A 27,181-nucleotide genomic window follows, 5' to 3' on the forward strand; every position below is an offset into this window, starting at 1 on the left:
CGGATTCAGTCAAAATCTAGTCCAGGTTAGACCTGAAGTGCAGAGCGTCTAAATGCATTTCAGAGGTAAAAATATTTTCAGATTTGGACAAAAGTGGAAGCAAATCCGTGCACAAGGTCCTAGAAACAGCAATTTAGAAGGAGTCAGAATGCCCTGGCCCTGGCGGTGCTGGCTGACGGTAAGGGACACAGAGCTTCTGTAGCTTGCTTTGAAGCAACAGGGTCTTTTGGCAGCTGACGCTTCAGGAGGAACCAACACCATAGCACCCACACTATCCTCCGGGATGTGGCTGGAACCCCAAGCCACGAAAGGCATGCTCTGAGGTAACCATTCTGTTAGGGTGCACAGTTTGGAGTCCGGCTGACAAAGATACTAAAGCAAAATTAGCCTCAAATATCAAAGGAGCAAAGTTAAAAGTCCAAAGCCAATAATAACAGTTAGATCCCGACAACTAGAACTGGAGAGGAGACAAGCATCAGATTTCTGAATGGACATTGAACCCATGAACGTTACCTCACTATTTTCCACTCTGTTTGCACTAAATATTTAACTTTTTAAAAAAATATATACACTTCTTCCTATAAGTTACAGTTTTATCATGTATCACAGTGTACTGCTGCCACATAACAACAAATTTCAGGACATACGCCAGTGATATTAAACCTGACTCTGGTTCTGGTAAACGTGATGATAAAAAGCTGGGCTTTGAAGACAATTGGCAAGCATATGGCTGAAAGATGGGCCCAGGTGCTGGAAGTTTTATTGCTCATGAAGCAAAACCAACAGGTACAAAAAAAAAACACTGTATCAATGCAAATGGCTAGCAGAAGTACAGATGGGGTAAGGTGACGTGGTAAAGGAACAGGAAGACACAGGTGCAGATTTGACACTCGAGGTACCGGAGAGCAAGACCATAAGGTACAGGAGCAGAACTAAGCCACTCAGTCCATCGAGTCTGCTCCACCATTTCATCATGGCTGATCCATTTTCCCCCTCAGCTCCAATCTCCTGCCTTATCCCCTCCCCTTCATGCCCTGACCAATCAAGAATCTATCGACTTCTGCCTTAAATATTACCAGTGGCTTGGCCTCCACAGCCATCAGTGGCAACAAATTCCGCGGATTCACCACCCCCGGCTAAAGAAATCCCTCCTCAGCTCCGTTCCATAAGGAGGCCCCTCTATTCTGAGACTATGTCCTCTGGTCTTAGACTCCCCCCCAACTCACAGCAGGAAACACCCTCGTCACATCTATCAAGCAAATACAAGTTGGAACGGCCAAATAGTGCAGTGTGACAAAGAACATGGAGGGTAATGGAAGGCTAGTAAGGCAATCAATGGGATAATCAAATGATGCACTGGCAAAAAGACAGCGTAAAGTTGTGTACCACCATTGAATATATAGTGTGGGTGACTGGTTAGTGGTGTGTTTGAGCCAAGTTATGACTTAAACAGGCTGCTACACTTTGTTTTGAAACTGTTGGACTCACAAGAATTTAAGTCAATCTGCGTTTATTATCACTAATTTTCCCCCAAGAGATATTTCTAGTTAAGATGGGACCTTTAACTTCCATCGAACATGGGAGCAAACAGCTTACATTCAGCACTAAATGAACAATAAGCACGTAAAATAATGCTACAACTTACAATTATGTGAGTTATGTGATTTAAGTTCAAAGTTCTCTCCCTCGTGCTTACAGAGAGTTAAATAATGTTTTCAATTCCCAGTCCAGGTGCCAATGATCGCAATGTCCTGGGTTTTTCATATAAGAAAATGAGAGGGGAAAAATCCTCCAAAAGTAAAAGTGTTCACAGATATAATTCAATGAGAAACTTACCTGGACACGGTGACCTCGTAAACACTCACTACACATTAGGAACTTGTACAAAGGCAAAAGAAACTCCAATCATTTGAACTGCGCAATTTGATGGGTTGGTTGCAGAGTGGAGAAGCCGTAAATCTGACGACATCATAATATGCCAGAGTACGGCAGGACAAATAGTAACCGTGAACACGTTTATCCAAATAGCACTGATGCACTGATCCAGGAGCAGATTTTAGCGAGCTTTAGCACGGGGGAGAGTGAGAACCTTCACAAGTTTTACTTCCACTCACCGGAAGACTTTCACCTCACTATCCATCAGAATCAGAATCATGTTTAATATCACTGGCGTACATTGCAAAATTTTCCTTAGCAGCTGCAGTACAATACAATACATAGTAATAAAGAAAAACATGAATTACAATAAATATATTTAGTTAAATAAGTAGCGCAAAAAATAAAAATTTAAAAAAGTAGTGAGGTAATGTTCATGGGTTCAATGTCCATTCGGAAATCTGATGGCAGAGGGGAAGAAGCTGTTCCTGAATCACTGAGTGTGTGCCTTCAGGCTCCTGTACCTTTCTCATGGTAGCAATGAGAAAAGGGCATGTCCTGGATGATGAGGGTCCTTAATGATGGACGCTGCCTTTCTGAGGCACCGCTCCTTGAGGATGTCCTGGATACTACGGAGACTAGTGCCCCCGCAATAGAGAGAATCGTTACATTTGTCACACGCACGTCAAAACACAAGGTGAAATGCACCATTTGAGTTAACAACCAACACAGTCCAAACATGTGCTAGGGGCTGCCTGCAAGTGTCGGCATGTTTCTGGCACCAGCGAGGCATGCCCACAACTTACTAACCCGTACGACGTGGAGGAAACCCGAGCCCCCAGAGGAAACCCGCATGGTCACAGGGACTTGATCATTCCTACAGAGCTGAAAGTCCCAGATAACTGATAACTAGGATGACACTTAATTCTTGAAAATAAAATAACTGCAGATACAAAGCAGAAAATGCTAGAAACAGAACAGCGAGTTAGGCAGCATCTGTGATGATAGATGCCAAAGAGCTTTCAGCAGGAATTGGCCTGACCTGCTGAATGTTTCCAGCATTTTTATTTTGTATTTATCCCATCGCTATTTTCTTACTTGTCGATGGATGCCGCGGCAACGGTTAGCACGACGCTTTTACAGTTCAGGGCGTTGGGCTTTGCAGTTCTATCCCAGCATCCTTTGTAAGGAGTCTTGTATGTCCTCCCTGTGGAATGCATGGTCTTTCTCTGGGTCCCCCAGTTTTCCCTCACTCCCCAAAGACATATTGGGTTATTGTAAATTGACCTTGATTAGATTAGGGTTAAATCGGGTTTGTCGTCCCAGAATTGTCCGGAAAGTCCCAGGGACAGATGGCTTTGGAGGTCAGAGTTACTGGAAGAAGAATCAAGAGCTTCCAGTGAGGAATGGAAGAAGAATATCTACACCCTGATGACTTCAACAACGAACTGCATTTAGACTGAGACTAAACGCAGCAACGCGTCACAAGGCATTGAAACATCAAATAAATCTGACAATGAAGGGAGACAGAAGTGAGGCCACAAGGGGATTTGAAAATGACAACAGTTACATTGAGGAATTTATTTACTTGAGCTGCAGAAGGTCACCAAGCACTAGAGTGAGAAGGACATCTTGCAGGTTAGGACACAGCAGTAAACATGTGGATTACCTCAGGTTTATCGAGAGCAGAAGGGAAGTCAAGCAGTGGAGCTTTTGGATGGATATGAGATAACAAAAGGCACGGTTGGACAGCATAGAAACAGGGTCTTCAGCTGATCATACCCACAACGATAATGTTAAGTTTGTCGGGAAGTGAGGAATCACAGCCATTTATACCGTTGGGTTTCCATCTTAAAGGAAGCATGGCTCGGAGACCCTATCACAGCTGTTGTGCATCCGGCTGTCTGTCTAGCTTTACTTGGAGTTGTTTCTGTCACACTTATGGTGGCCCTCCATTGGGCATACCCAAACTTCTTATTGGGTTCTAGACCACTATAGCCCCCATCAGACTTCAAATCCCATGCTTCATCCAGGGCTTAGGCTTGAGAAGACCGATATATTCTGGAAATCAACTCCAGTTCCTTTAACTTAAGTCTCAGGATAAGGCAGCGATATAGCACTGAGCTGAGAAAATTCTTTACATAGAGGATTGTAAACCATTGGAATTCTTTGTCTTAGAGGCCATGGATCTTCAGACATTTAGTGTTAAAACATGCTTTCCATCCACTAAGCGAATCAGGAGTTGAGAGAAATGGGGTGGATGCAGGGATTCAGGCAGAACAAATAAGGGAATGGGCTTAAAGACCCAGCCACATGACCTCCTCCTGCTTCTTTGATTCTTCAACTTGGTTCTTCAACCAAGGTTTGCTGATTTGTAACTCCAGTGACTTCTGAAAGATCTCGAGCAGAATCAGCTCTCCAGGCTTTTTATTTTTCTCGTTGAGAACTGAAAGTTTTCACCTTGTTAGTTTGAGTAATTACAACCTTACCATGCCCTTTGCTAAACAAAGAACAGCTAAATATCTGGGATAAGTTAGCTATAAATGCCAAGAAACTAAATTATCTTCGTCAGTAGTTTTAATTTTCAAAGTTCTTAATTGCCCCACTTTATGTAGCTATAATATAATAAAACTCTGCCTTGTGAATATTTAATAAGGTCATACTTCTCCCAAAGAAATTCTGGGGACTGTTAAATGAAATATTTATCTGCATTTATACCCTTCCAATTTTCACTCCTTAAGTTGCAAGTCCCTCATCAAGTAACAACAAATTACCGGTAAAGCATATTGTAATTAAGACTCAGCTTTGAGAAAAGGACCAGAAAACTATCTTACTCCCGTTTAAAAAAGAGCAGGTACAACAATGATAGCAAACACATGTAAATCATTTTCTCCAGAACACAGGGAGAGAAATTTGAAAATACAAATCAAACAGCAAGTTATCCTCATTGAAAGTGAAGTGTACAAATAAGACAGGGAAAATTCAATTCTATCTGGATTCTATCAGACTATATAAATTAAAAGACAGCTTCATGTAATGCTTCAAAAAATTGTCAACTATTAAACATATATGGGAGAAGTAATCAACAGGATTCACACTGGCTGTTGGATCCATGCGTCTATTCTCTATCAGCTTTGTATTCTGTGCTGAGCATTTATTACGGTAACTAGTCACATGAGTGAAGGGAGGCGTGGTAAAAGCAAAGGGAATAAGTTATGTTGTCATTGCAGTTTGTACCTTGGGACTGGGGGATGTCATAACTTGCTAACTGTGCAACAACGCCTCACTTACACTTGGGGATGCTTAAGTTTACTGTTGTGTATTTGCTAATTGCTAATAAGTGCTGCAGCAACAACCTGGCACTCAACTTCAGGAAGACGAAAGAGCTGATTGTGAACTTCAGGAAGGGTAAGACGAAGGAACACCTACCAATCCTTATAGAGGGATCAGAAATGGAGAGAGTGAGCAGCTTCAAGTTCCTGGGTGTCAAGATCTCTGAGGATCTAACCTGGTCCCAACATATCAATGCAGTTATAAAGAAGGCAAGAGAGCGGCTATACTTCATTAGGAGTTTGAACAGATTCGGCATGTCAACAAATACATTCAAAAACTTCTATAGTTATATGATAGAGAACATTCTGACAGGCTGCATCACTGTCTGATATGGAGGGGCTACTGCACGGGACCGAAAGAAGCTGCAGAAGGTTGTAAATCTAGTCAGCTCCATCTTGGGTACTAGCCTACAATGTACCCAGGACATCTTCAGGGAGCAATGTTTCAGAAAGGCAGCATCCATTATTAAGGACCTCCAGCACCCAGCAATTCAGGAACAGCTTCCTCCCCTCTGCTATCCGATTCCTAAATGGATGTCGAATCTTTGGGCACTACCTCACTTTTTTTTGTAAATATACAGTATTTCTGTTTTTACACATTTGGAAAAAATCTATTCAATATACAGATACACCCTATCCTCGTTATATGCACCTTCATACTATGTGGGCTGACAGTTATGCGAGCAACCTATTTCTACCAACGTCTCCTTATATGCGTCCAAAACTCTCAGTTATGCGAGGAGCACTGCTTTCCCGCCAACACAAGTCACGTACACACGCCTCACAGTCTCACTCCCACCAGTCTCGCATTGGTTTTGGCAAGCTGTGGATGTGCGACCTTGCACTCTTAACCTTTTGTTGGCTTTACCTACGGTGCAGTGATTTTGTACTTGAAATATTTAACTATGCCTCCTAAGTGCCCGATTTAATGTTCTGGGCCATCAGCCGAGCGGCAGAGAAGCATTTTAACACTTGAAAAAAAGTTGAAAATTATAAACAGCACGGCATCAGCTGAAGGTAACACAGCTCTGGGACACTACTGCCGGGAACAGAATCTTGCCTTTAAAGTTCTTTTGTTGCTTGACAATGTGCCAGCCCATCCTAAACATTTGGACAGCATTCATCCTAACGTAACAGTGTGTTTCCTGCCGCCTAACACAACATCGCTGATTCGACCACTCGACCAAGGTGTGATCCACATTCAAGGCGTTTTTTTTTACAGCAAACTATCTCTCAGATGCTGCAAGCAACAGACGATTTTGAAAATCCTGGGAGTTTACCAATGATGAGGGAATGGTGGAAGTCGGAACACTTGGCACAAATGGTGATGGACATGGCCCCAAGTTTAGAACGGAGTCAGCATTTCAGTCGTTCCCTGCCGTCAACCCTTCTTCCCTACAAGCAAATTTATGCTGAAAAACAAAATGCTGCCAAGCAAACAACCCTCATCACTTTCTTCAAACCGGTGCCGGCAGTTCTAAGAGTTCTGTGAGTCTTCCTTCACCCCTTGCTGAGCTTGATGATCCCGACGACCCACAACATCCACCTTATCCATGTAAAGCCACCCGACACCACAACAACCACTCACCTCCCGGAGCGAACACACCTGCCACTATTGGTGAGTACTGTACACCCCAGTATGTTAACTTTCTATGATTTATTACGTTGAATATTACCTTAAATTGATTAAATATAATACGAATGTTGCCTTGTGGTACTGCTTTTGTATCGTATTGGTATGGAAATGTGAATAAATTACAGATAAAACATATTTAGGAAGCCCTCTGGAACGCATCCCTATTTTCTCAATTTAAATAATTATTCCCATTATGCGTCGACTGCAAGGAACGTATCCCCCGCATATAACGAGGATAGGGTGCACTGTAATTGACTTACTTGTTTATTCATTATCTTATTTTTTTTCTCTCTGCTAGATTATGTATTGCATTAAACTGCTGCTGCTAAGTTAACAATTTTCATGTCACATGCTGGTGATAATAAATCTGATTCTGATTTTGATAAAGGATCTGACGTTTGGAGTTGGGGGCACGTCATGCGAGTGTAACACCTGTAAGATTGCTGGCAGTGGTTTGGTTTTGCCACTACATCAGCACCTGAAACACTAAGAAATGATTTTTCTCTTTGGAGCATCGAAATTCAACGTAGTTAGAAATACCCAAAGTCTGAACTGAAACACATTTACAATCAGATAACAATCATGCTTGCGTCAGAGAGGATTTCTTAGTATTATTTCACCAGGTGGAAGTCTCACCCCTCAGCCAAAAATTGCCCCCTCCAAAACAAAAGATCAAAATGAAGTTATCGAAGTTCATATACGTATGTAATCATATACGACCTTCAGATTAATTTTCAACACGAGAATATAATCCAGGCTCTTGTCAGTGCCTCGCTGGTCACCCAGGACCCTTTGCGATGAAGCTGAGGGAAGGACAGTTCCCCCAGTGTATTGGCTGACCTCATCTTGAACTCAGCAATGATACCCTTTCGGCCAACAGTTCCATCGCTTTGGGAAGAATCACTCAAACAGCTTGTTTTCTCATCGTCTTATGGTTGTTTACAGAACCATGGTGCACACAAACTGGTCATTATATTGCTCTTCATTACAATACTGGCCATCCTGTAAAACTAATTCAGTGGGAGAGTTTTGAGATTCAAGATTGTTTGTCATTTCCAGTACATACACACACACACACACGTATAAATAAATACATGCATAGACACACACACATAAGAATAATTACTCCATTTCCAATACAGCAAATTTAACACTTAAGATAAACATAATAAATATAAATACATACAAAAGACAGCTTTCATGGAGACCATGACTCAAATATAAATTGTTTCTTCATTCTTCATGCCACTTCTTTTGCTCTCAACTTTGAAGCTGGACAGGAAATGCCCAGCCAGCTGTCATGAGCGTGATATATGATATACACCATCAATATCCCCTCTCTTTTCCCTTCAGCAATAAACATCCAAAGTCTGATTACTTCCTGGGAAAAGGGGATCCAAATATCATATGCAAGTCTCCACAGCTCAGTTTCAGGACATTTGCCAAATTCATTTTTCTTTTCTAAGATAACAAGCTCAATACAGTAGTTCTTTGATATCTTTGTTAATCCATCTACCTTGAAGATGTTGTTCACTTGGAAAAAAAATTATCAAACTTCTTTTTGAAGAGATATAAAGCAAATTCAGACTTACAAAGTTTTGACAATCTAGCTGGGAGGTTGAATGTGTTCCTCAAAATAAAGTGACACCCAGATAGTCAATATTGTTTTCAATAACCATGTGTCCTTTTCACCTTCACTGAGCATAGTCTTTCTTTCTTTTTGTCAGCAATGGTGATGCATTACAAGAACGTAAGATAGAGGAGCGGAATTAGGCCATTTGGCCCATCGAGTCGGCTCCACCATTTCATCATGGCTGATCCATTTTTCCTCTCAGCCCCAATCTCCTGCCTTCTCCCTGAATCCCTTCATGCTCTGACCAGTCAAGAATCTCCAAAGAGACTCTCAAATCAACCTCATCTGCCTGCATGCATCCTGGAGTTAATGGCACTGATTTGTCAGGTCAAGTTGAATCCTTTGTCATAGTCACTGAGACTAGAGCAGGGGTTCCCTCCCTGGAGTCCATGAACCCCTTGCTTTATGCTATTGGTCCCTGGTAGAAAAAAGATTGTGAGCCCCTGGGCTAGAGGGTTTTCCTTGCAAAAAGTATATTTTTTTTAAAAACCCAAATTTCCTCCAGGTTTACATAGAACATAGAACAATACAGCGCAGTACAGGCCCTTCGGCCCACAATGCTGTGCCGACCCTTAAACCCTGCCTCACATATAACCCCTCCACCTTAAATTCCTCCATATACCTGTCTAGTAGTCTCTTAAATTTCACTAGTGTACCTGCCTCCACCACTGACTCAGGCAGTGCATTCCATGCACCAACCACTCTCTGAGTAAAAAACATTCCTCTAATATCCCCCTTGAACTTTCCTCCCCTTACCTTAAAGCCATGTCCTCTTGTATTAGGCAGTGGTGCCCTGGGGAAGAGGCGCTGGCTGTCCACTCTGTCTATTCCTCTTAATATCTTGTATACCTCTCATCTTCCTTCTCTCCAGGGAGTAAAATCCTAGCTCCCTTAATCTCTGATCATAATGCACACTCTATAAACCAGGCAGCATCCTGGTAAATCTCCTCTGTACCCTTTCCAATGCTTCCACATCCTTCCTATAGTGAGGCAACCAGAACTGGACACAATACTCCAAGTGTGACCTAACCAGAGTTTTATAGAGCTGCATCATTACCCCACGACTCTTAAACTCTATCCCTCGACTTATGAAAGCTAACACTCCATAAGCTTCTTAACTACTCTGTCTACCTGTGAGACAACTTGCAGGGATCTGTGGACATGTACCCCCAGATCCCACTGCTCCTCCTCATTTCCAAGTATCCTGCCATTTACTTTGTACTCTGCCTTGGGGTTTGTCCTTCCAAAGTGTACCACCTCACACTTCCCTGGGTTCAGCTCATCAATATAATTGGGTACCTGTGAAATTAGAATGATACCACTGACAAAAATTATCGATTTCTGCATCCACAGTATATGTTATAAGTGAGACAAAATCATTTCTCATATCTGTATGCATCACAAGAGGCAGAGGGAGACAGCATATAAACAGGCCACTGTATCTGTGCTGACCATCAGCCATTTTATTTACTTAAATTCTACCCTTTTATTTTCTCCAAATTCCACCTTTCATCTTTACATAATTGGAACAATTTAAATTTGTGGCCAATTACACTACAAACCTGCACATTGTGGAATGCGGGAGGAAAGCAGAGATATCAGAGAAATGTGTACCATAAACATTCCGAAATGCTTTTTCTTTACAAACATCCACAAAAACAGAGAAGTTCCCCAAAGAATGAACGACAGTTAAACGTGAGAACCCCAAAGTCCCCCTCCCACACGTGAACGGCAGCGAGCAACGATCCCCCTTCTCCCCCACCGGCAAAACAGAGCAATCATCAGCACCAGCACCGAGTACACCGTGAGCGAGGCAACAGCAAAGACTTCGCATTTCATCCGGCATTCGACAAACCTCGGGTTCTTTCTCCCGAACAAGGGAGAGGGAGGAGTCCCTCATTTTCAAAGCGAGTGGAAAACATAACAACCCGGTAGTTTACGATGTTAAAAGTCTGTTTTGTCGTTTCTTATGAGCTCTATTTCTGAAGATCGCAAAGATCTCAGGTCTTTGGGCCCACAGCAAAAGATTTTCTGGCCTTCCCAACCACACCGCGAGTCTCCTGCCGTGACACCGACCCTCGATCCGCCCGTCTCCAGGGCCCCGAGATCTTAGGCTTCCAAAGACTAGTGAGACTCTCAGGCCAAACCCTTGGCATGTCATGTAGCAGCCAGTTCTGAAACCCCTGTGAACGGGTCCCTTTCCCGCAAAGAACCGAAGTCTGTGTGTAACTCCAGGTCAGGGTCTTCAAAAGAATAGGTGTTTCCAGGTCTGCAATCAACTCCAGCTTGAGGAAGACCACTGTTCAGAACTTCATCTTAAATTCAATCTGCAGTCCACATTCAGATTTGAAGACTGGTTGATGTTGAAATTAATACTTGCTACATAACCTAATTCCAGAATACGCCCTAACAGCCCCATGCATAAAGGCCTGATAAGAATTAGCAGAGAACATACCAGCTTCAATAACTTGTCACCAGACACATTATCTCGCTTATTATTGAAGCACCACTGATCCAATTTGAGGAAAAACTTCATCCAATTAAACTGATTGTCCCTCATCGGGTTACATTTAGTTGTAATGTCTGGCCATGGCTGCAGCAGACTTAGAGGTGATTCAATGCAGCAGAATCAAGGCAAGGCATAGTTGAGGCAGTGGGGCCCAAGACCCAGGAAAGAGCTGAGATATGGCTGAATTAGGTGCTGGGCCAGATTGAAAAGGCCAAGGTGTTGTGGCCAGAGGCTTACTCGTCTCTGTGATGAACTGAGGTTGCGGCCTGCAACTCATAGGCTCCTGAATCAGCCGCAGTGATGACTGGCTTTGTCACTGTGGACTCACTTTCATGAACTTCAGTTTTGAATGTTTGCACAATTTGATTTTTTTTTAAACTGCACATTGGGTGTTTGACCCAATGGGTTCTACTGGGTTACTTTGTTTTGTGGTTGCCTGTGAGGAGACGAATCTCAAGGTTGTATATAGTATACATACTTTGATAATAAATGTACTTTGAAGGCAACTTAATTTCCTAGATCTATCCTGGACTGAATCCAGTTTAAATCACTTGATGGTGTCACAGCTCCCTACCCCTACTACCCTTCAGTCGACCCTCCCATCCACAAAATCTTCTTTTACTCACCAGACAATTTTATCCTTTCCCAGATCACCGATATTCTTCACCCCGAATCTTACCGCTTCACTCCCGTTTATGGTTATATCTTCTGGCAGATAGACCATAGCACTTTCCTTTGGCCATTCCACCTCCTCACCTCAATCCTTTAAGACTCCCCTTCAAACCAAATTTAACAAGCTTGTAGTCACGACTTCAACCAACCCCGTCTTTCCTTCAACCATTTCTTGGGCAAAATTTCATTTAAAATATGACTGGCCATTCTCTATGTGGATACTATTAAAACACAAATTGTTAATTACAACTGAAATAAATACAGCATTAAGCAAATACCAGTACCTGCTCTGATAGCCCAACTCTCCTCCCAATGTGCTTAAAGCTTCAATTTGGCATCAGAGGGCCCTCTGGTCCTCTGTCAATCTGGCCTCTGACAAATTGCAACCACTGTTCAGGCCACAGAACATCCCTACAATCCTTGCTCTCTACTCTAAACAAGGGTTAAAAAGAAATAATTGACTACTTTTACAATTATTAGGTGAATAAATTATGTTCTGAAATCACCTGGCACAAATAGGAACTTCTCTTCCAGTCTTGCTAATGCTCAACTGATTTAATTTATATGAGAAGTCTCACAAGAGACCAGAACATATTTAATATGCGCGAGGTGCTCCTTGCCTTGATTTTAAACGGGATTCTATAATCCTTGAAATATTCCACAAGAATGGTTTAGATCCACCTTTAAGTAAAGAACTTAATAAACACAAAATTACATCAAGAACAGAAGGAACTAAATGTGATCATCATCTAAATTGTAATTGGGTTTGATCCACCATAACAGCCAGTCCTTGGATCTTATTAAAAATGTTAACAGCAATGCCTCAATTCAATTATTTGAAAGGAGCCTGTGGGCTGAGATCAACTAAATTTAGTCGATGCAGCTTTTTGTAAACCTTCTGTAAAGGGCCCAACTGGGTCTCAAATACAGGAAATGTCCAGGTCTGCTTTCTATCAACTGGAATAGATGAATTCATCCATGAACTAAGTCATCCTCATTCCAGTCCAATGGGGCACTTAGATTTTGTTGTACTGAGCAGAGGAGGAAAAACTCCCTCTTGTACAAGCCCAGTTGTGAAAGGGGGTGGGGGTTGGGTACGGAGCTAGTAACCCCACCCTGTAAAACTTAAAGCTACAGAAACGCCAAGAGAAACTCCAAACAACTGGGAGAGGGAGGATACAGCAAGGAGATGGGCTACACCTGGGGGACAAGTTGAAAGACTGGCCCAGGACAGAGAACTCTGGCCAGCGGCTGTCAGCGGCCTATGCCCCAGTACACAAGATCGGCTTAAGAGCGAGCGAGCGTAGGAGAAATCTCTTTCTTTGTCAAATCAAGATACCTCAATGCATCAACTATGATTCAAATGAACTAAATCTAAAAATTACTCAGTAGGATTTGAGTAAATAACATTTCCTTTCTAGCTGTTAATTATGCAGTACAGTGCCAGAAACCTACCATCTCCCACTTCCAGGACCCTAGAAAAGCAGTTCCAAATTAAGCATTCTTACACCAACCGAAAACCACGTTAACCAAAAACATGTTTCATGTTTTCAAAACTTGATAGCTTTGTTGCAAAACAGTACAATATGTGATTAATTGTACTGTTGACAATTTCCTCTTTACAATCAAGACTTCTTGTAACCACTGGGTACTTCCCTGAATTACACAAGAGGGTCCTTTTGGTTAACACAGATAGTGCATTGATGTCTTGATTGAGAATGGGCACAGGAAGGACATTTTCTACAATTTCTCACGTAATCAAACGGTAAAATCAAACTGCCAGCAGCGTTCAGATCGGTGATGCCGTTGGCTCCCGAAACCTGGGGTCGATTCTGACCTCTGGTGCTGCAAGCCTGGAGATGGCACGCCCCTTCCTCTGGCCACATGTGGTGTCACCGAGGTGCTCTGCTTCCCTCCGACATCACAAAGCCTTGCTGGGCAGTTGCTTATTGGCTTACACTAGATTACCCCCAATGTAGATGGCTGGTCAGAGAATTCTGATGAGGGAATGTGGGAGAACAGAATACAGGGAAATTAGTAGGGATTAGGATTAATTGGATAATCCCCGATTGCTGGCATAGACTTGATGGGCTGATTGGCCTTAAATATTTGGAAAATAAGAATAAAGTGACAAAGAATATAAGGATTGATGGTATAAGACCATAAGACATAAGAGCATAATTAAGCCATTTGGTCCATTGTGTCTGCTCTGCTGTTCCATCGTGGCTGATTTACTATCCTCTCAACCCCATTCTCCTGCCTTCTCCCCATAACCTTTACTAGCTAAGAACCTATCAACCTCCACTTTCCTCCAGCTGCTCTGGTTTCCTCCCACACTCCTGATTAAATAAGGACGCATCAACCTCTGCTTTAAATATCCACAATAAACTGGCCTCCACAGCCGTCTGTGGCAATAAATTCAAAGTCAAAGTGCAGTTATTATCAAGATACGTGGGCAATATACAACCCTGAGATTCTTCTTCCCGCAGACAGCCAGGAAACAAAGAAACACCATGGCGCCCATTCAAAGAAAACATCAAACACCCAACGCATAAAAAAATAGACCAGATCGCTCAGACAGCAAAAACTGAGTAGAAAAACACAGAGTATAAAACATCAAACCACAAAGTCCTTGAAACAGCTTTTCAGTTCAGTTCAGCAATGTGTTGTTCGTTGCCCGTAGGCCACAGAGCCAGTCCGTTCTGATCCAAATTGCCCGAAACAGCGATGCAGAAAAGGAGCAACCAGAAAGCAGAAACGTATACAACATGAACTTCAGAGTCCAATCCACAAACCATGTCGACTAAACTTTGCACAAGGCCCAAGAGTCCGGCCCCGGCCTCCAGCAGCAGTGAGTGAGATGGGGAGAAAGACCGGTAGCCCAGTGACTGGCACAACACTATTACAGCTCGGGGCGTCAGAGTGCGGAGTTCAATTCTGGTATCCACTGTAAGAAGTTTTTATGTCCTTCCCATGGGTTTCCTCCCACTGTCCAACGACGTACCGGTTAGTGGTCATTATAAATTGTCCTGTGATTAGGCTAGGGTGAAATAGAGGGGCTACTGGGTAGCACGCCTCAGTGGGCAAGAAGGACCTAGTCTGCACTTGCCCTAAATAAACAAATGATTACCTCTCTCAATCCCACTGTCCTGCCTTCTCCCCTTACTAATCAAGAACCTATCAACCTCCACTTTAAATATGCTTGGGCTCCACAGCCAGCTGTGACAGTTTCATAACTCTCTTGCTAAAGAAATTCCTCTGTTCTTAATGGATGTCCCTTTATTCTGAGGTTGTGCCTCCTGTTCTTAGATGCCCCCACTATTGGAAACATCTTCTCCACGTCCACTCTATCTGGGTCTTTCGATATTCGATACGTTCCAATAAGACCCCCCCCCCCCATTATTCTACACTCCAGTAAGTACAGGCCCAGAGTCTAATGCTCCTCATACGTGAACTTTGCAGTCCTGCGATCATTCTCGTGAGCCTCTCCAATGTCAGCACATCTTTTCTTAGATAAGTGACCCCAAATTGGTCACAGTACTCCATGTGATCTGACCATTGCCTTATAAAGCCTCAACATTACATCCTTGCTTTTAATATTCTATTCCTTTTGAACTGAATGCCAACACTGCATTTGTCTTCCTTATCACAGACTCAACTCACAAGTTAACTTTTAAGGAATCCTGCACGAGGCCTCTAATTTCTGAATTTTCCAACCTTTTTTGAAAATAGTCTGTGCTTTTATTCCTTCTGCCGAAGTGCATGACCATATACATCCCTGCACTACCCTAAGTCTGTTATTACAGACCTTCAATAGACTCCCTGCTTCCTCAACATTACCTGCCCCTCCAATCATCTTTGTATTGGCCACAAAACCGTTAACTCAGTCATCCAAATCATGGACTTATAATGTGAAGAGAAGTGGCCCCAACCCAGACCCCTGCGGAACACCGCTCGTCACCAGCAGCCAAAATTGTTTTCAAAACCTTCACAGCAGGTCCTGCTGATCTTGCAAATATTTCCAGCAACTTGCATCATTATTTTATTACAGAAACATGGTCATTATCAAGGATACAGTGGATTCCAGATAATTGGGGCATTGGTTCATTGGAACTGCTGCTCACTTGGGACAACTGTTAAAGAACAAAAATTAATCGAGAAAATAGCTGGGATTCCCTTCATTTATTTGGGACACTACGCCTCTTAATCAGGACAGGAGACTGTTGCTGAACAGTTTTTTAACTAGTGTCAGTTGCATGCACTTGTGTGGATATTGGACACTACATCGTGCTTAGAGCGAACAGTTTTGGAAAATAAGTATCAGTCATGTATGCTTGTGTTATGTTATTAATTTTGGCTAGTGGACACCGATTTAAAAAGTAGTGACTTTTGATTTTGGCTTTTGGTTAAATTACAGACCCTTGCCAAGGTGCCTCAAAACAATAAGACCAGGCGAAATAATTACCCCAAGTGTCTGCGGTGATTTTGTTCATTTACAGTCAATCAAAAGAACACAGCACCCTTCACTGGATGAATTCCTCCATCAACAACTATTCGAAACTAACATATTGTTTTATGTTACTGTAATAGTATTGGTAGTATTCTAATTTGTTCTGCATTTCATTTGAAAAAACAATTTGCTACTCAGTTAAATGGTAGTTTGTCATTTTTATATCTTAACTATTCCATGAAACTTCAAACACGAGGAAATCTGCAGATGCTGGAAATTCAAACAACAACACACTCAAAATGCTGGTGGAACACAGCAGGCCAGGCAGCATCTATAGGGAGAAGCGCTGTCGACGTTTCGGGCCGTCCTGACGAAGGGTCTCGGCCTGAAACGTCGACAGCGCTTCTCCCTATAGATGCTGCCTGGCTTGCTGTGTTCCACCATGAAACTTCAGCTAAGTGGGCCAAAAAGTACTGGTCCAATGCAAAGATGCCAATTCTTCCACTGTGAAGATTCAGCATGACATCTAAAACTTTGAATAACTTTGATAGGTGTGTGATGAGGAGTACATTGACTGTTTGCATCACTCTGTGTAGATGTGCTCAGTGTTGGGGGGAGGGGTGTAGCTTTACCTGGGTCACATCCACGACTTCTTGTAGGATTTTCATTCAAGTGCATTGATGTTTCTGTCCCAGGACGTGATGCAACCTCACAAGATCATCGGGGACCCCTACCACCCAGGCCATGATCTCTTCTCGCTGCTGCCATCAGGAAGCTGGTACAGGAGCCTCAGGACTCTCACCACCAGTTTCAGGAACAGTTACTAACCCACAGCCATCAGACTCTTGAACCGAAAGGGATAACTTCACTCGTCCCATTACTGAACTGTTCCCACAAGCTATGAAGTCACTTTCAAGGACTCTTCATCTCATGTTCTCAATATTTATTTATACTTGCATTTGCACAGTTGTTGTCTTTTGCATATGAGTTGTCTGTTCTGCTGGGAGCGGCCTTTCATGGATTCTATCACCTTTCTTGGATTGACTGTGTATACCCGCAGAAAATGAATCTCAGGGTTGCATATGGTGATATGAGCGAGCTTTGATAATAAATTTACTTTGAACCTGGATTTCCTAACAGCATGAAGCATCTCATAAATGGAAATATCTTTATAGGGTTTACTGGTTTGAATGTGAACAATGATAGAAATCCAGAAATAATATTAATACTGAAAAGACAGGAACAGGGAGACTGAGGATGCCAAATACACTAAGGGCACTCTAGTATCGATAAAGGCAATAGCATCCTTCCTCCAGTCCAACATCGCTAAGATCCTTTCCACATACACAGTTGTCTAAAGTTGGGTATGATTGAGGGGTTTCATTCAAAAAACTAAAGATTCTGGTGTTCTTTTCCATATGCTTTCAAATTCAAGGTAACTATGCAATTATTCACAGAGCTCAGCCTGTTATTTTAGCTGGCTCCCAAAAAAAGTTTGTCACACTTGTGCTTAAAAGTATATAATTAATACAAGATTTAAATAAATGCTTCTGGGAGTTCATGGGAGGGCAGGCAGACTCTGGGTCAGGGGTCATTTACCACGTCATCAGACAATAAATGACTTTCAGGGTATCCTTGACAACAAGATCCTTTTTCTATAATATTCCATGTTCATTAAAGGTGGTATGTAGTTTTATTTTAGTTAATGTGCAATGTTCTTGAAAAATTAGTAATTTTTCTATACTTACAACTTATTCCAAAGCAACAGACTAATACAGACATTACAATTGCAGTCAAGCTACAGTTTAAGGCAATAACATTTATGTAACATTCACCAAGAACTTCATACAGCTGATTTGTGTTGCCTACTCAAGCAAAAGTGACTTAATAAACGTAGTCAGCTTCATCATGGGCACTAACTTCTGTAGTATCCAGGACATCTTCAAGGAGCAATCCCTCAAAAAGGGGGCATCCATCATTAAGGATCCCCACCACCTAGAACATGCCCTCTTCTCATTGCTACCATCAAGGAGGAGGTACAGGAGCCTGAAAGCATACACCGAATGATTCAGGTACAGCTTCTTCCTCTCTGTCATCTAATTTCTTTGAAAAAATTTTTATTAAATTTTCAAATAGGTTACAGAAAGAAAAAAAATTGTCAACCCTTCCCCCCCTCCCCCTTAACATACCCCTATAGAAAAAAAAAGAAAAAAGAAAGAAAGAAAGAAAGAAAGAAAGAAAGAAAGAAAAAAGAAAAAAAGAATGCCTGGCTATCAGAAGATCCCCACATGCTCCATGGAGTTCATAATAGCTTTAATATGTATATTTAATTCTTTCCCCAGATAACTAATAATTTTACCTTTGGAGCACCTATATATTTAATCCTATCTTTTGTAAATAAGGGTGCCAAATTCTCAGAAATATTTCATATTTATCTCTTAAATTATAAGTAATTTTTTCAAGTGGAATGCAGCTAAAAATTTCATTCTTCCAACGATTTATACTTAAGTATGAATCCGATTTCAAGTAACTGCAATAGCCTTTTTGGCTACTGCCAATGCAATTTTTATGAATTCTTTCTGATATTTATTCAATTTGGATTTCGATTTTATCCCTTCGATATCGCCTAGTAAAAATAATGTTGGATTATGTGGAATTTGTATTCCAATAATTTGTTCCAGTAAAACTCTTAAATTTGTCCAAAAAGGTTGAATTTTAAAACAAGACCAAGTAGAGTGTAAAAAAGTACCAATTTCTTGATTACATCGAAAACATTAATCAGATAAATTTGAGTTTAATCTATTTATTTTTTGTGGTGTAATATATATTTGATGTAAAAAGTTATATTGTACTAATCTTAGTCGAACATTTATTGTATTTGTCATACTGTCAAGACATAATCTTGACCAACTTGTTTCAATTTTAATATTCAAATCAGTTTCCCATTTTTGTCTTGACTTATGAATTCCTTGTTTAATTGCCTGTTTTTGAATCAAATTATACATACCAGAAATAATTTTTAAAATTTTTCCTTTCTGAATTAAAGTTTCTATTTCATTAGGTTTCGTCAATAACATTGTTTGACCCAGTTTATCTCTTAAATAAGCCCTTAATTGGAAATAACAGAAAAGAGTGTTATTTGATATTTTATAATTATTCTTTAATTGGTCAAATTACATTAATATACCTCCTTCAAAACAGTCTCCTATATATCTAATCCCTTTGTGAAACCAGTTATATAAAAGTTGATTATCCATTGTAAAAGGGATAAGTTTATTTTGAATTAAAGGTCTCTTTGCTAATAAAGATTTCTTTATCTCATCATCAACATTTACCTTATTCCATAAATTAATCAAATGTTTTAGAATAGGAGGTTCTTTCTTTTCCCGTATCCATTTAGATTCCCATTTATATATAAAATCTTCTGGTATATTTTCTCCTATTTTATCTAATTCTATTCTAATCCATGCCGGTTTATCTTCATCAAAAAAAGATGCAATAAATCTAATTTGAATAGCTTTGTAATAATTCTTAAAATTTGGTAATTGTAACCCTCCTAGGTCAACGATATTCTTGACATCTTACCTTTCCAAAGTAAATTCCTCACACATTTATTTAACTCTTGAAAAAACTTCTGCGGTAATTGTATTGGTAGTGTTTGGAATAAATATTGTAATCTTGGGAATATATTTATTTTTACAGCATTGACTCTACCTATTAATGTTATTGGTAACATCATCCATTTATCAAGATCCTCTTGAATTTATTTCAATAATGGCAAATAATTTAGTTTATATAAATTCTTTATATCATTATCAACTCTTATACCGAAATACTTTATACCATTTATCGGCCATCTAAATTGAGTTATTAATCGACATTGATTATAATCTCCTTGAGTAAGGGGTAAAATTTCACTTTTATCCCAATTTATTTTGTACCCTGATATTTTCCCATATTCTTCCAATCTAGAAGATAATTTACGCAACGAATGCAATGGGTTAGTTAGATAAATCAGAACATCATCAGCAAATAAGTTAATCTTATATTCCTCCTGATTAACTCTGAAACCCATAATATCTGAGTCAGTTCTAATTAATTCAGCTAATGGTTCTATCGCCAACACAAATAAAGCAGGTGATAATGGACAACCTTGTCTAGTTGACCTTGTTAACTGAAATGATGTTGAAATTTGGCCATTTGTCACCACTTTAGCTTTGGGGTTAGTATTTAAGGTTTTAATCCATTTTATAAAAGATACTCCTAATCCATATTTTTCCAATACCTTAAATAAAAAATCCCCCTCCAATCTATCAAATGCTTTTTCTGCATCCAAAGCAACTGCCACACTCATTTCCTCCCTCTTTTGTGCCAAATGAATTATGCTAAGTAACCGAGTTACATTATCTGCCGATTGTCTATTTCAAATAAATCCTGTTTGGTCCATGTGTATTAATTTTGGTAAGTATTTAGACAATCTATTAGATAAAATCTTTGCTATTATTTTATAGGCTGTGTTCAACAAAGAAATAGGTCCATATGATGTTGGCTTTAAACGATCTCTGTCTTTTTTTGGCAATACTATTGAAATAGCTGTCGAAAAAGATTCTGGAAGTTTATGCGTTCTTTCTGCTTGGTGTATTAGCTCCATAAAAGGAGGAATTAATAAATCTTCAAACTTTTTGCAAAATTCAGGCGGAAAACCATCTTCTCCTGAAGATTTATTACTCTGAAGTGATCCTAGAGCTTCTTAGACCTCTTTTAATGTAAAAGGCACATCTAATCCCTTCTGTTCTTCCGAATTCAATTTTGGGAGAGTTATTTGTGATAAAAACCTTTCAATCTCAACAATATCATTTTGTCATTCTGATGGATACAGTTCAGAATAAAAAATTTTTAAAAGTTTCATTGATTTCTAAAGATTTATAAGTAATTTTATTTACACTTGTTCTAATTACACTTATCATTTTGGAAGCCTGGTCTGTTTTTAAACTGCCAACCAAGAATCTTGTGTGATCTTTCACCTAGTTCATAATATCTCTGTTTAGTTCTCATAATTGCTTTTTCTGTTCAGTATGTCTGAAGTGTATTATATTGTAACTTCTTGTTAACAAGTTGTCTTTGTTTTTCTTCTGTCATATATCTTTGAGATTCTTTTTCTAATTTTGTAATCTCTTTTTCCAATTGATCTATTTCTACCATGTATTCCTTCTTAATTTTAGAAGTATAACTTATTATCTGGCCTCTCAAATATGCCTTCATCACTTCCCATAATATAAATTTATCATCAACTGAATGTGAGTTTGTATCTAAAAAAAGCTGAATCTGTTTTTTCATAAAATCACAAAAATCTTGATGTTTTAATAATATTGAATTAAATCATCTTCCTTATCCATCATTATCATTGTCATTATCAAGGGGGAATGATCTGACAATATTCTTGCTTTATATTCTATATTTTTCACTGTCTTGAATATTCGCTGATAGTAGGAAAAAAATCGATCCTTGAATAAGTTTTATGTCTATTTTAATAAAATGAATAATCTCTTTCTCTTGGGTTAATTCTTCTCCATATATCAATCAAATTTACATCTTTCATCAATGATAAAGTTAATTTTGCTACTTTTGGTTTTGTAACAACCTTTGTTGACCTATCTAAACCTGGGTCTAGACAAAAGTTAAAGTCTCCACCTATTAATATTTTATCGTGTGCGTCAGCCAAATTCAAAAAGGCCTCTTGTATAAATTTTACATCGTTTTCATTTGGTGCATAAATATTCATAAGTCCATAGTTCTGAAAAGATTTGACAATGTATAATTACATATCTTCCCGCAGAATCAATTAATACATTTTGTATTTTAATTGGTACAGTTTTGTTGACCAAAATTGCAACTCCCCTCGCTTTTGAATTAAATGAAGCTGCTATAACATTTCCGACCCAGTCTCTCTTTAATTTCTGATGTTCTATCTCTGTTAAATGTGTTTCTTGTATAAAAGCTATATCTAATTCCATTTTCTTAATGTATGTTAAAATTCTTTTTCTTTTCACCGGTCCATTAAGCCCATTAACATTAAAACTTTAAAAATTCAGTATATTAGTCATTATTTTTAACAGGGTTACCCCAGTCTATAATAATACATAATATTTCAACTCTCATAGTACCTTGGGGAATTATTTTAAAATTCTCCATGTTGCTATGTGTCTCCCCTCCGATCATCCAGGCAAAGAAAGATAAAAGAAAAATAGATTATAAAGAACCCCCGCTAATGTTGTGTATGAAAAAAAAACACATTACCCCCCTCCATTGTGCTGGTCATGGCAAAAGCCGTGAAACACATATGAAACCCGTAGCGATCGATCCGAAGTTCCCCCAGCTCCCCCGTAACATGAAAAAAGTATATATAAGAGAAGAAAAAATAATATCACTACTCTCGATTAATATTTCTCAAATTTTTACCTTTCTCCCCCTGTATCATATAATTAAAAGTATATTTAAATATTCTTCTGTCCTTAATGTCCATCAATTCATTTCACTGTCCCTGTCTTCATCTTTAATCTGTTTCACTTTTAAATCTTTACTGCGTCTAGCGAATATTTGGGAGTTTTTGTGCAAACTCCTCTGTATCCTGATGATCAGTAAAAAATCTTCTTTTTCTGTCATCCAAAAAAATTATCAGTGTCGCCGGGTTGTGCAATATAAATTTATAATCCTTTTCCCATAAAACTTTTTTCGCTGGATTAAATTCCTTCTTTCTCTTCAAAAGGTCATAATTTATATCAGGATAGAAAAGAACTGTTTTCCCTTCTATCATCAATGGCCTGTTTCTCTTTCTGGCAATTGGGCAGCTGCCTTCAGGATCTTTTCTTTATCTTGATATCTTAAGCATTTTATCAAGATTGGTCGTGGGTTTTGATCAGGTTGGGGTTTTGATCGTAAGGCTCCGTGGACCCTTTCGATTTCAATCAACTGGGTTCCCTCTTCCATTTCCAAATTTTCTGGGATCCATTTTTGAAAAAATTTTATTGGATCCTCTCCCTCTATCCCTTCTTTAAGACCAACAACTTTAATATTATTTCGCCTACTAAAATTTTCAAGCACGTCTATTTTTTCCAACAGTTGTTTTCTTTCTGATGTCCAGGCAAGAATATTATCTTCCATTTTATTCACTCTATCAATAGAGTCTCCCATTATTTCTTCCAGCTTTTTAACTTTCTTGTCCATTTTCTCCTGTTTTTTCACCATTTTATCAAACATAGTCTTCATATTTTTAATATCTTCTTTTATTATTTTTAATGTTTTTTAAATTCTTTTAATTCATGCAGTATTTGCGCCAAAGCTTCTCTTGTCTCCAGAATATCTTCCACCTCCAACCTCTTCCTGTTGTTCTTCTTTTACCTCCTCATCTTCATCTGTATGTTCCAGAGAATCCGAATCCACCTCGGGTTCATTTTCACTTCCACTTCCAATCGTAGCTGGGTTTTGTAGTTCAAATTGCTCATGTTTGCCCATGCCCTTTCCTTTGCGCACGCGCAGTTCCTGTTGTTCCTTCTTGGAGACTGTTGATGTTGCCGCCGATTCCTGTTCTGTATCGCCGGAGGTAAGATGCACCTGAGTCCGAGGCTTCTTCATGGCGGCTGGGCCAGCTTGTACTGTCTGCAAAGTAGAAGTTTTCTTCTTTGTCTGTTTGGGAGGCATATCTAAGGAAAATCCTGAGTAGTTTAGACGTAGTTTTTAGAAAATATTTACTAACTTTTCTTCACTTAAACATTAATTTATTCGTTTTTTTTAAACGGGAGAGCTGGATTTCCAAGTCTCGATCCTACGTCGTCATGTGACGTCCCCCATCATCTAATTTCTGAATGGACATTGAACCCATGAACACTAACTCACTACTTTTTAAAACTTTATATATATATATATATATCTATATCTATATACATGTATAATAGTTAAATTAGTGCAAATAAAAACTAGAGGGAAGTATATAAATATAGAATGGAGAAAAAACATGAAATATAGTTTTCCCCACTTATTATGTATTGCATGGTATTTCTGCTACAAAGACACCAAATTTCATGACGGTGATATTAAACCGGATTTTGATTCTGATTCTGAAAATTCATGCCAAAACAAACTGGTGCTACAGAAAGTGTAGTGGAAATTAATTTCTTTGGGAGTTTCTGCCTACTAGTGTCTTCCAAGTTCCTGATCAGCCTTATAAATAAATTGTATCATAGAATTATTATGGCACAGAGTCCATTCATATCAACAGATATACCCCAGCTGCTTGTGGAGCCACCTTTTCATTCCCATTCCCCTGGCAATCCAGCATGTTCTTTTCTCTCAATTGGCTTGTCAGAGTTCTCTCTTTACGGCCATAAATGACCCCAACTCCACCACACTCAGAAGCAGGAGATCCTTGTCATCAACACTCTGCATAAAGCAGCTTTATCTCGCCTCTCCCTCCTGGCTCTTTTGCTTATTAACAGGAATTATAACATGATCCAGATTATTATTCACCGAGACTCCTTCTCAGACGCCTCACAAAATCAGCCCAAAGGTTTTTCCTCAATCAATTGTAAATAAATGGATCTTAAAAAAACATATTCTGTTCTCTAGATGTGTGACAAAGAGTGGGCCTAGAAACCAAAGAAAAGACGGGAAATAAAGGAAGAGACATAATGAAAAGGGTCTCATAAGATCGGCAGCTCCAGTGACTCGGCTTTAATTCCGACCTCCAGTGATGAGTGTGTGGAGTTTGCCCAGCATGCTTCAGTTTCACAAAGACCTGCTGGCTGTTGAGCATCTTGGCTATTTTTAAATTGCCCCAGGTGTAAGTGTATGCTCGAAGGGTAAGATGGATTGAAAATGGGAATGTGTCTCAGAATAGTTTAAGGGAAATAGTGAGGGAGTGAGACTGATGAAATCACTCTCGGCCGGTATCGATTTGATGGACCAAATGGTCTACATCCAAACTGTAAAAAAAATAGGATGAATGAATGAGTGATGCACAAACTCTGCACAGCTACCTTAATTAAATTATCTAATCTTTCTTTTTCTGAACTGTATGCTGGCTGATTTCCATTAGTATTTGAGTGGAGCTTAAATTCTGTGCTTTATTGGATTTGGCGCTTTGACCAGCAAGCATTAAACCTTTGAACCTCTGGCAGTCATTTGCTTCTTTGCTGCTTTTGTGAATGGCAGCTACCTCCAAAATAGTGACATTGTCAAATTCTTGCTGACAGAATATTAACGTGCGCTGTCAGAACCAATGTAGTGAATCCCAGCTGACTAAAGTCACAACTCAGGCCCCACAATGTAGGATAGAGCACTGTGATTTAACATGTTAACCAAACATGAACTGGGTCCCCACAGAAGATGTTAGTATTAGATTACAGCTTAAACCTCCTCGACTACAAATGTGCATCATTAAGACTCATCTTGGCAGAGAATCATATGGCCCTTTCTTGTTTTCATAGCTTCTTGTCACCAAATCCATAACTGTTAAGCATCATGCCATGTACAAGGTCAGACAGCCACTGCTTTATTTCCAGTAGTTAATCTTTCTTTTGGTTCTGGCCCTTTCTTTTGGCGTCAAGGAAGTGAACTGAGACCACAAATGTCAGCTTCAGCTCGAGGTCACTCAATCTTCTGGCTGCGTACACAACCCAAAATGCCAGGGTTTTTTTTTATTACAGTCTTTCACTAAGTTTAAAAAAACACACCACCTTTCAATCAAAGGTCAGAACACACACACACACACAATCTCCAAAAATCTATCAACTACAAAAAGGTGGCAAGACCAGTTAATAATGTCCAAACACCAAAAAGCAAAGTATTTTTCAGTATAACCAACGTATATTATCTTGAAACAATAAAGGTGATACTCATCTTAATTTTACTACAACAAAATTTGAGCTGATTTCAATACAGTTAAACAGATCATTGTCACAATGCACCTCACAATTCTCTTGTCTGTCAGCATCTTGAGTAAAGCAGTTCAAAGTCACCCCATTGATTTCTGTTTATTTAACTGGATAATATTGTACTTTGTCAACCAGATTTTAAATATTATCTATACTTTTTTAGCAAGCTTCATGAACAAAAATCCAAGTTACAAGGGAATCGTATTAAGAAACCAACTGCTTCAGAATCACAGCTTGCATGAGGCAGTTTTCAGGATGTCCCAAATTACGTACAGCTAATGACATTCCATTCAACCTTCATTCCTGATACATATTAAACTTAAAAAAGCCCATTAAATTCTACCATGTTAGGAATAATGAAATCACCCCAAAGTGGAAACAGAATTTCATTATGCAGTCACCCTTGCAGACAAAATAAGTTCCCTTTAGCTACAGAGCTGGTTACTCATTACATAGAGAATATTATTTACATGACCCTCCAAAGAAGACCACAACCATGTCTCAATGACCCGGAGAGCTATGCAGGCTGGTGTCGGGGCCTTGTACTTTGGCTCTTGGTAGGGTCACTCCTACCAAACAGGTCAAAGGGTAGAGGCCAGATCGAGAGTGGTCCACCGGTCCTCCAGGTTCGGGGGTCCGGCTCAGGGCTAACAACCCTGATAAAACTGTTATAGAAACTGCAACGAAGAATCCCTCTACCTCTGAGTGCGAAGGTATTCCTGAGTCTTCACCTGGGACTTGTATGACTGACACGAGTGAAAACCAGAGCTGCTGATATGATGAAGGAAGTCCTGAGCACCGCCAGAGATGGAGGACCTTCATTGCTGCCCTAAACACCAGTGGTAACGGGCAGTAGTGAGAGCAGGATGCAAACTATGAGCATCAGTTAGTGCAGCGAATCCCAGCTGATTGAAGTCACAACTCAGGCCCCACAATGTAGGAAATAGCACTGTGATTTAACTTGTTAACTTGCAAGCTTGCTGCATGCTCCTCCCATTAAACTATGTTGTACTCTGCTTCTTTAAGATGCAAGTGGTCCATGGAGATGGGAATGTTTACGAGACACCTATCTGCTGGACAACATGGCATCTGCTTCATGAGAATCACAGAGAATCAGTACTCAACAGGCAAGGCAATGTTTCATT

At 39.8% G+C, this 27,181-nt stretch overlaps 1 protein-coding gene across 10 annotated transcripts in view; it reads right to left on the reverse strand.

The window, feature by feature from the left end:
- Positions 1–27,181, reverse strand: part of cux2b (cut-like homeobox 2b) — a 362,613-nt gene that overhangs the window by 184,478 nt on the left and 150,954 nt on the right. Inside the window, exon 1 of one of the 10 annotated variants that reach the window (XM_059988141.1) lies at positions 1,837–1,887. The exons of the other annotated variants lie outside the window; for them this stretch is intronic. Within the exon in view, the coding sequence (XP_059844124.1) occupies positions 1,837–1,872 (36 nt within the window). The 5' untranslated portion in view covers positions 1,873–1,887. Of the gene's footprint in view, positions 1–1,836; positions 1,888–27,181 lie in introns of those variants that run through there. 10 annotated transcript variants of the gene reach the window in all.

Source organism: Hypanus sabinus, chromosome 13, assembly GCF_030144855.1.
Source record: "Hypanus sabinus isolate sHypSab1 chromosome 13, sHypSab1.hap1, whole genome shotgun sequence".
Taxonomy (NCBI): Eukaryota; Metazoa; Chordata; class Chondrichthyes; order Myliobatiformes; family Dasyatidae; genus Hypanus; species Hypanus sabinus.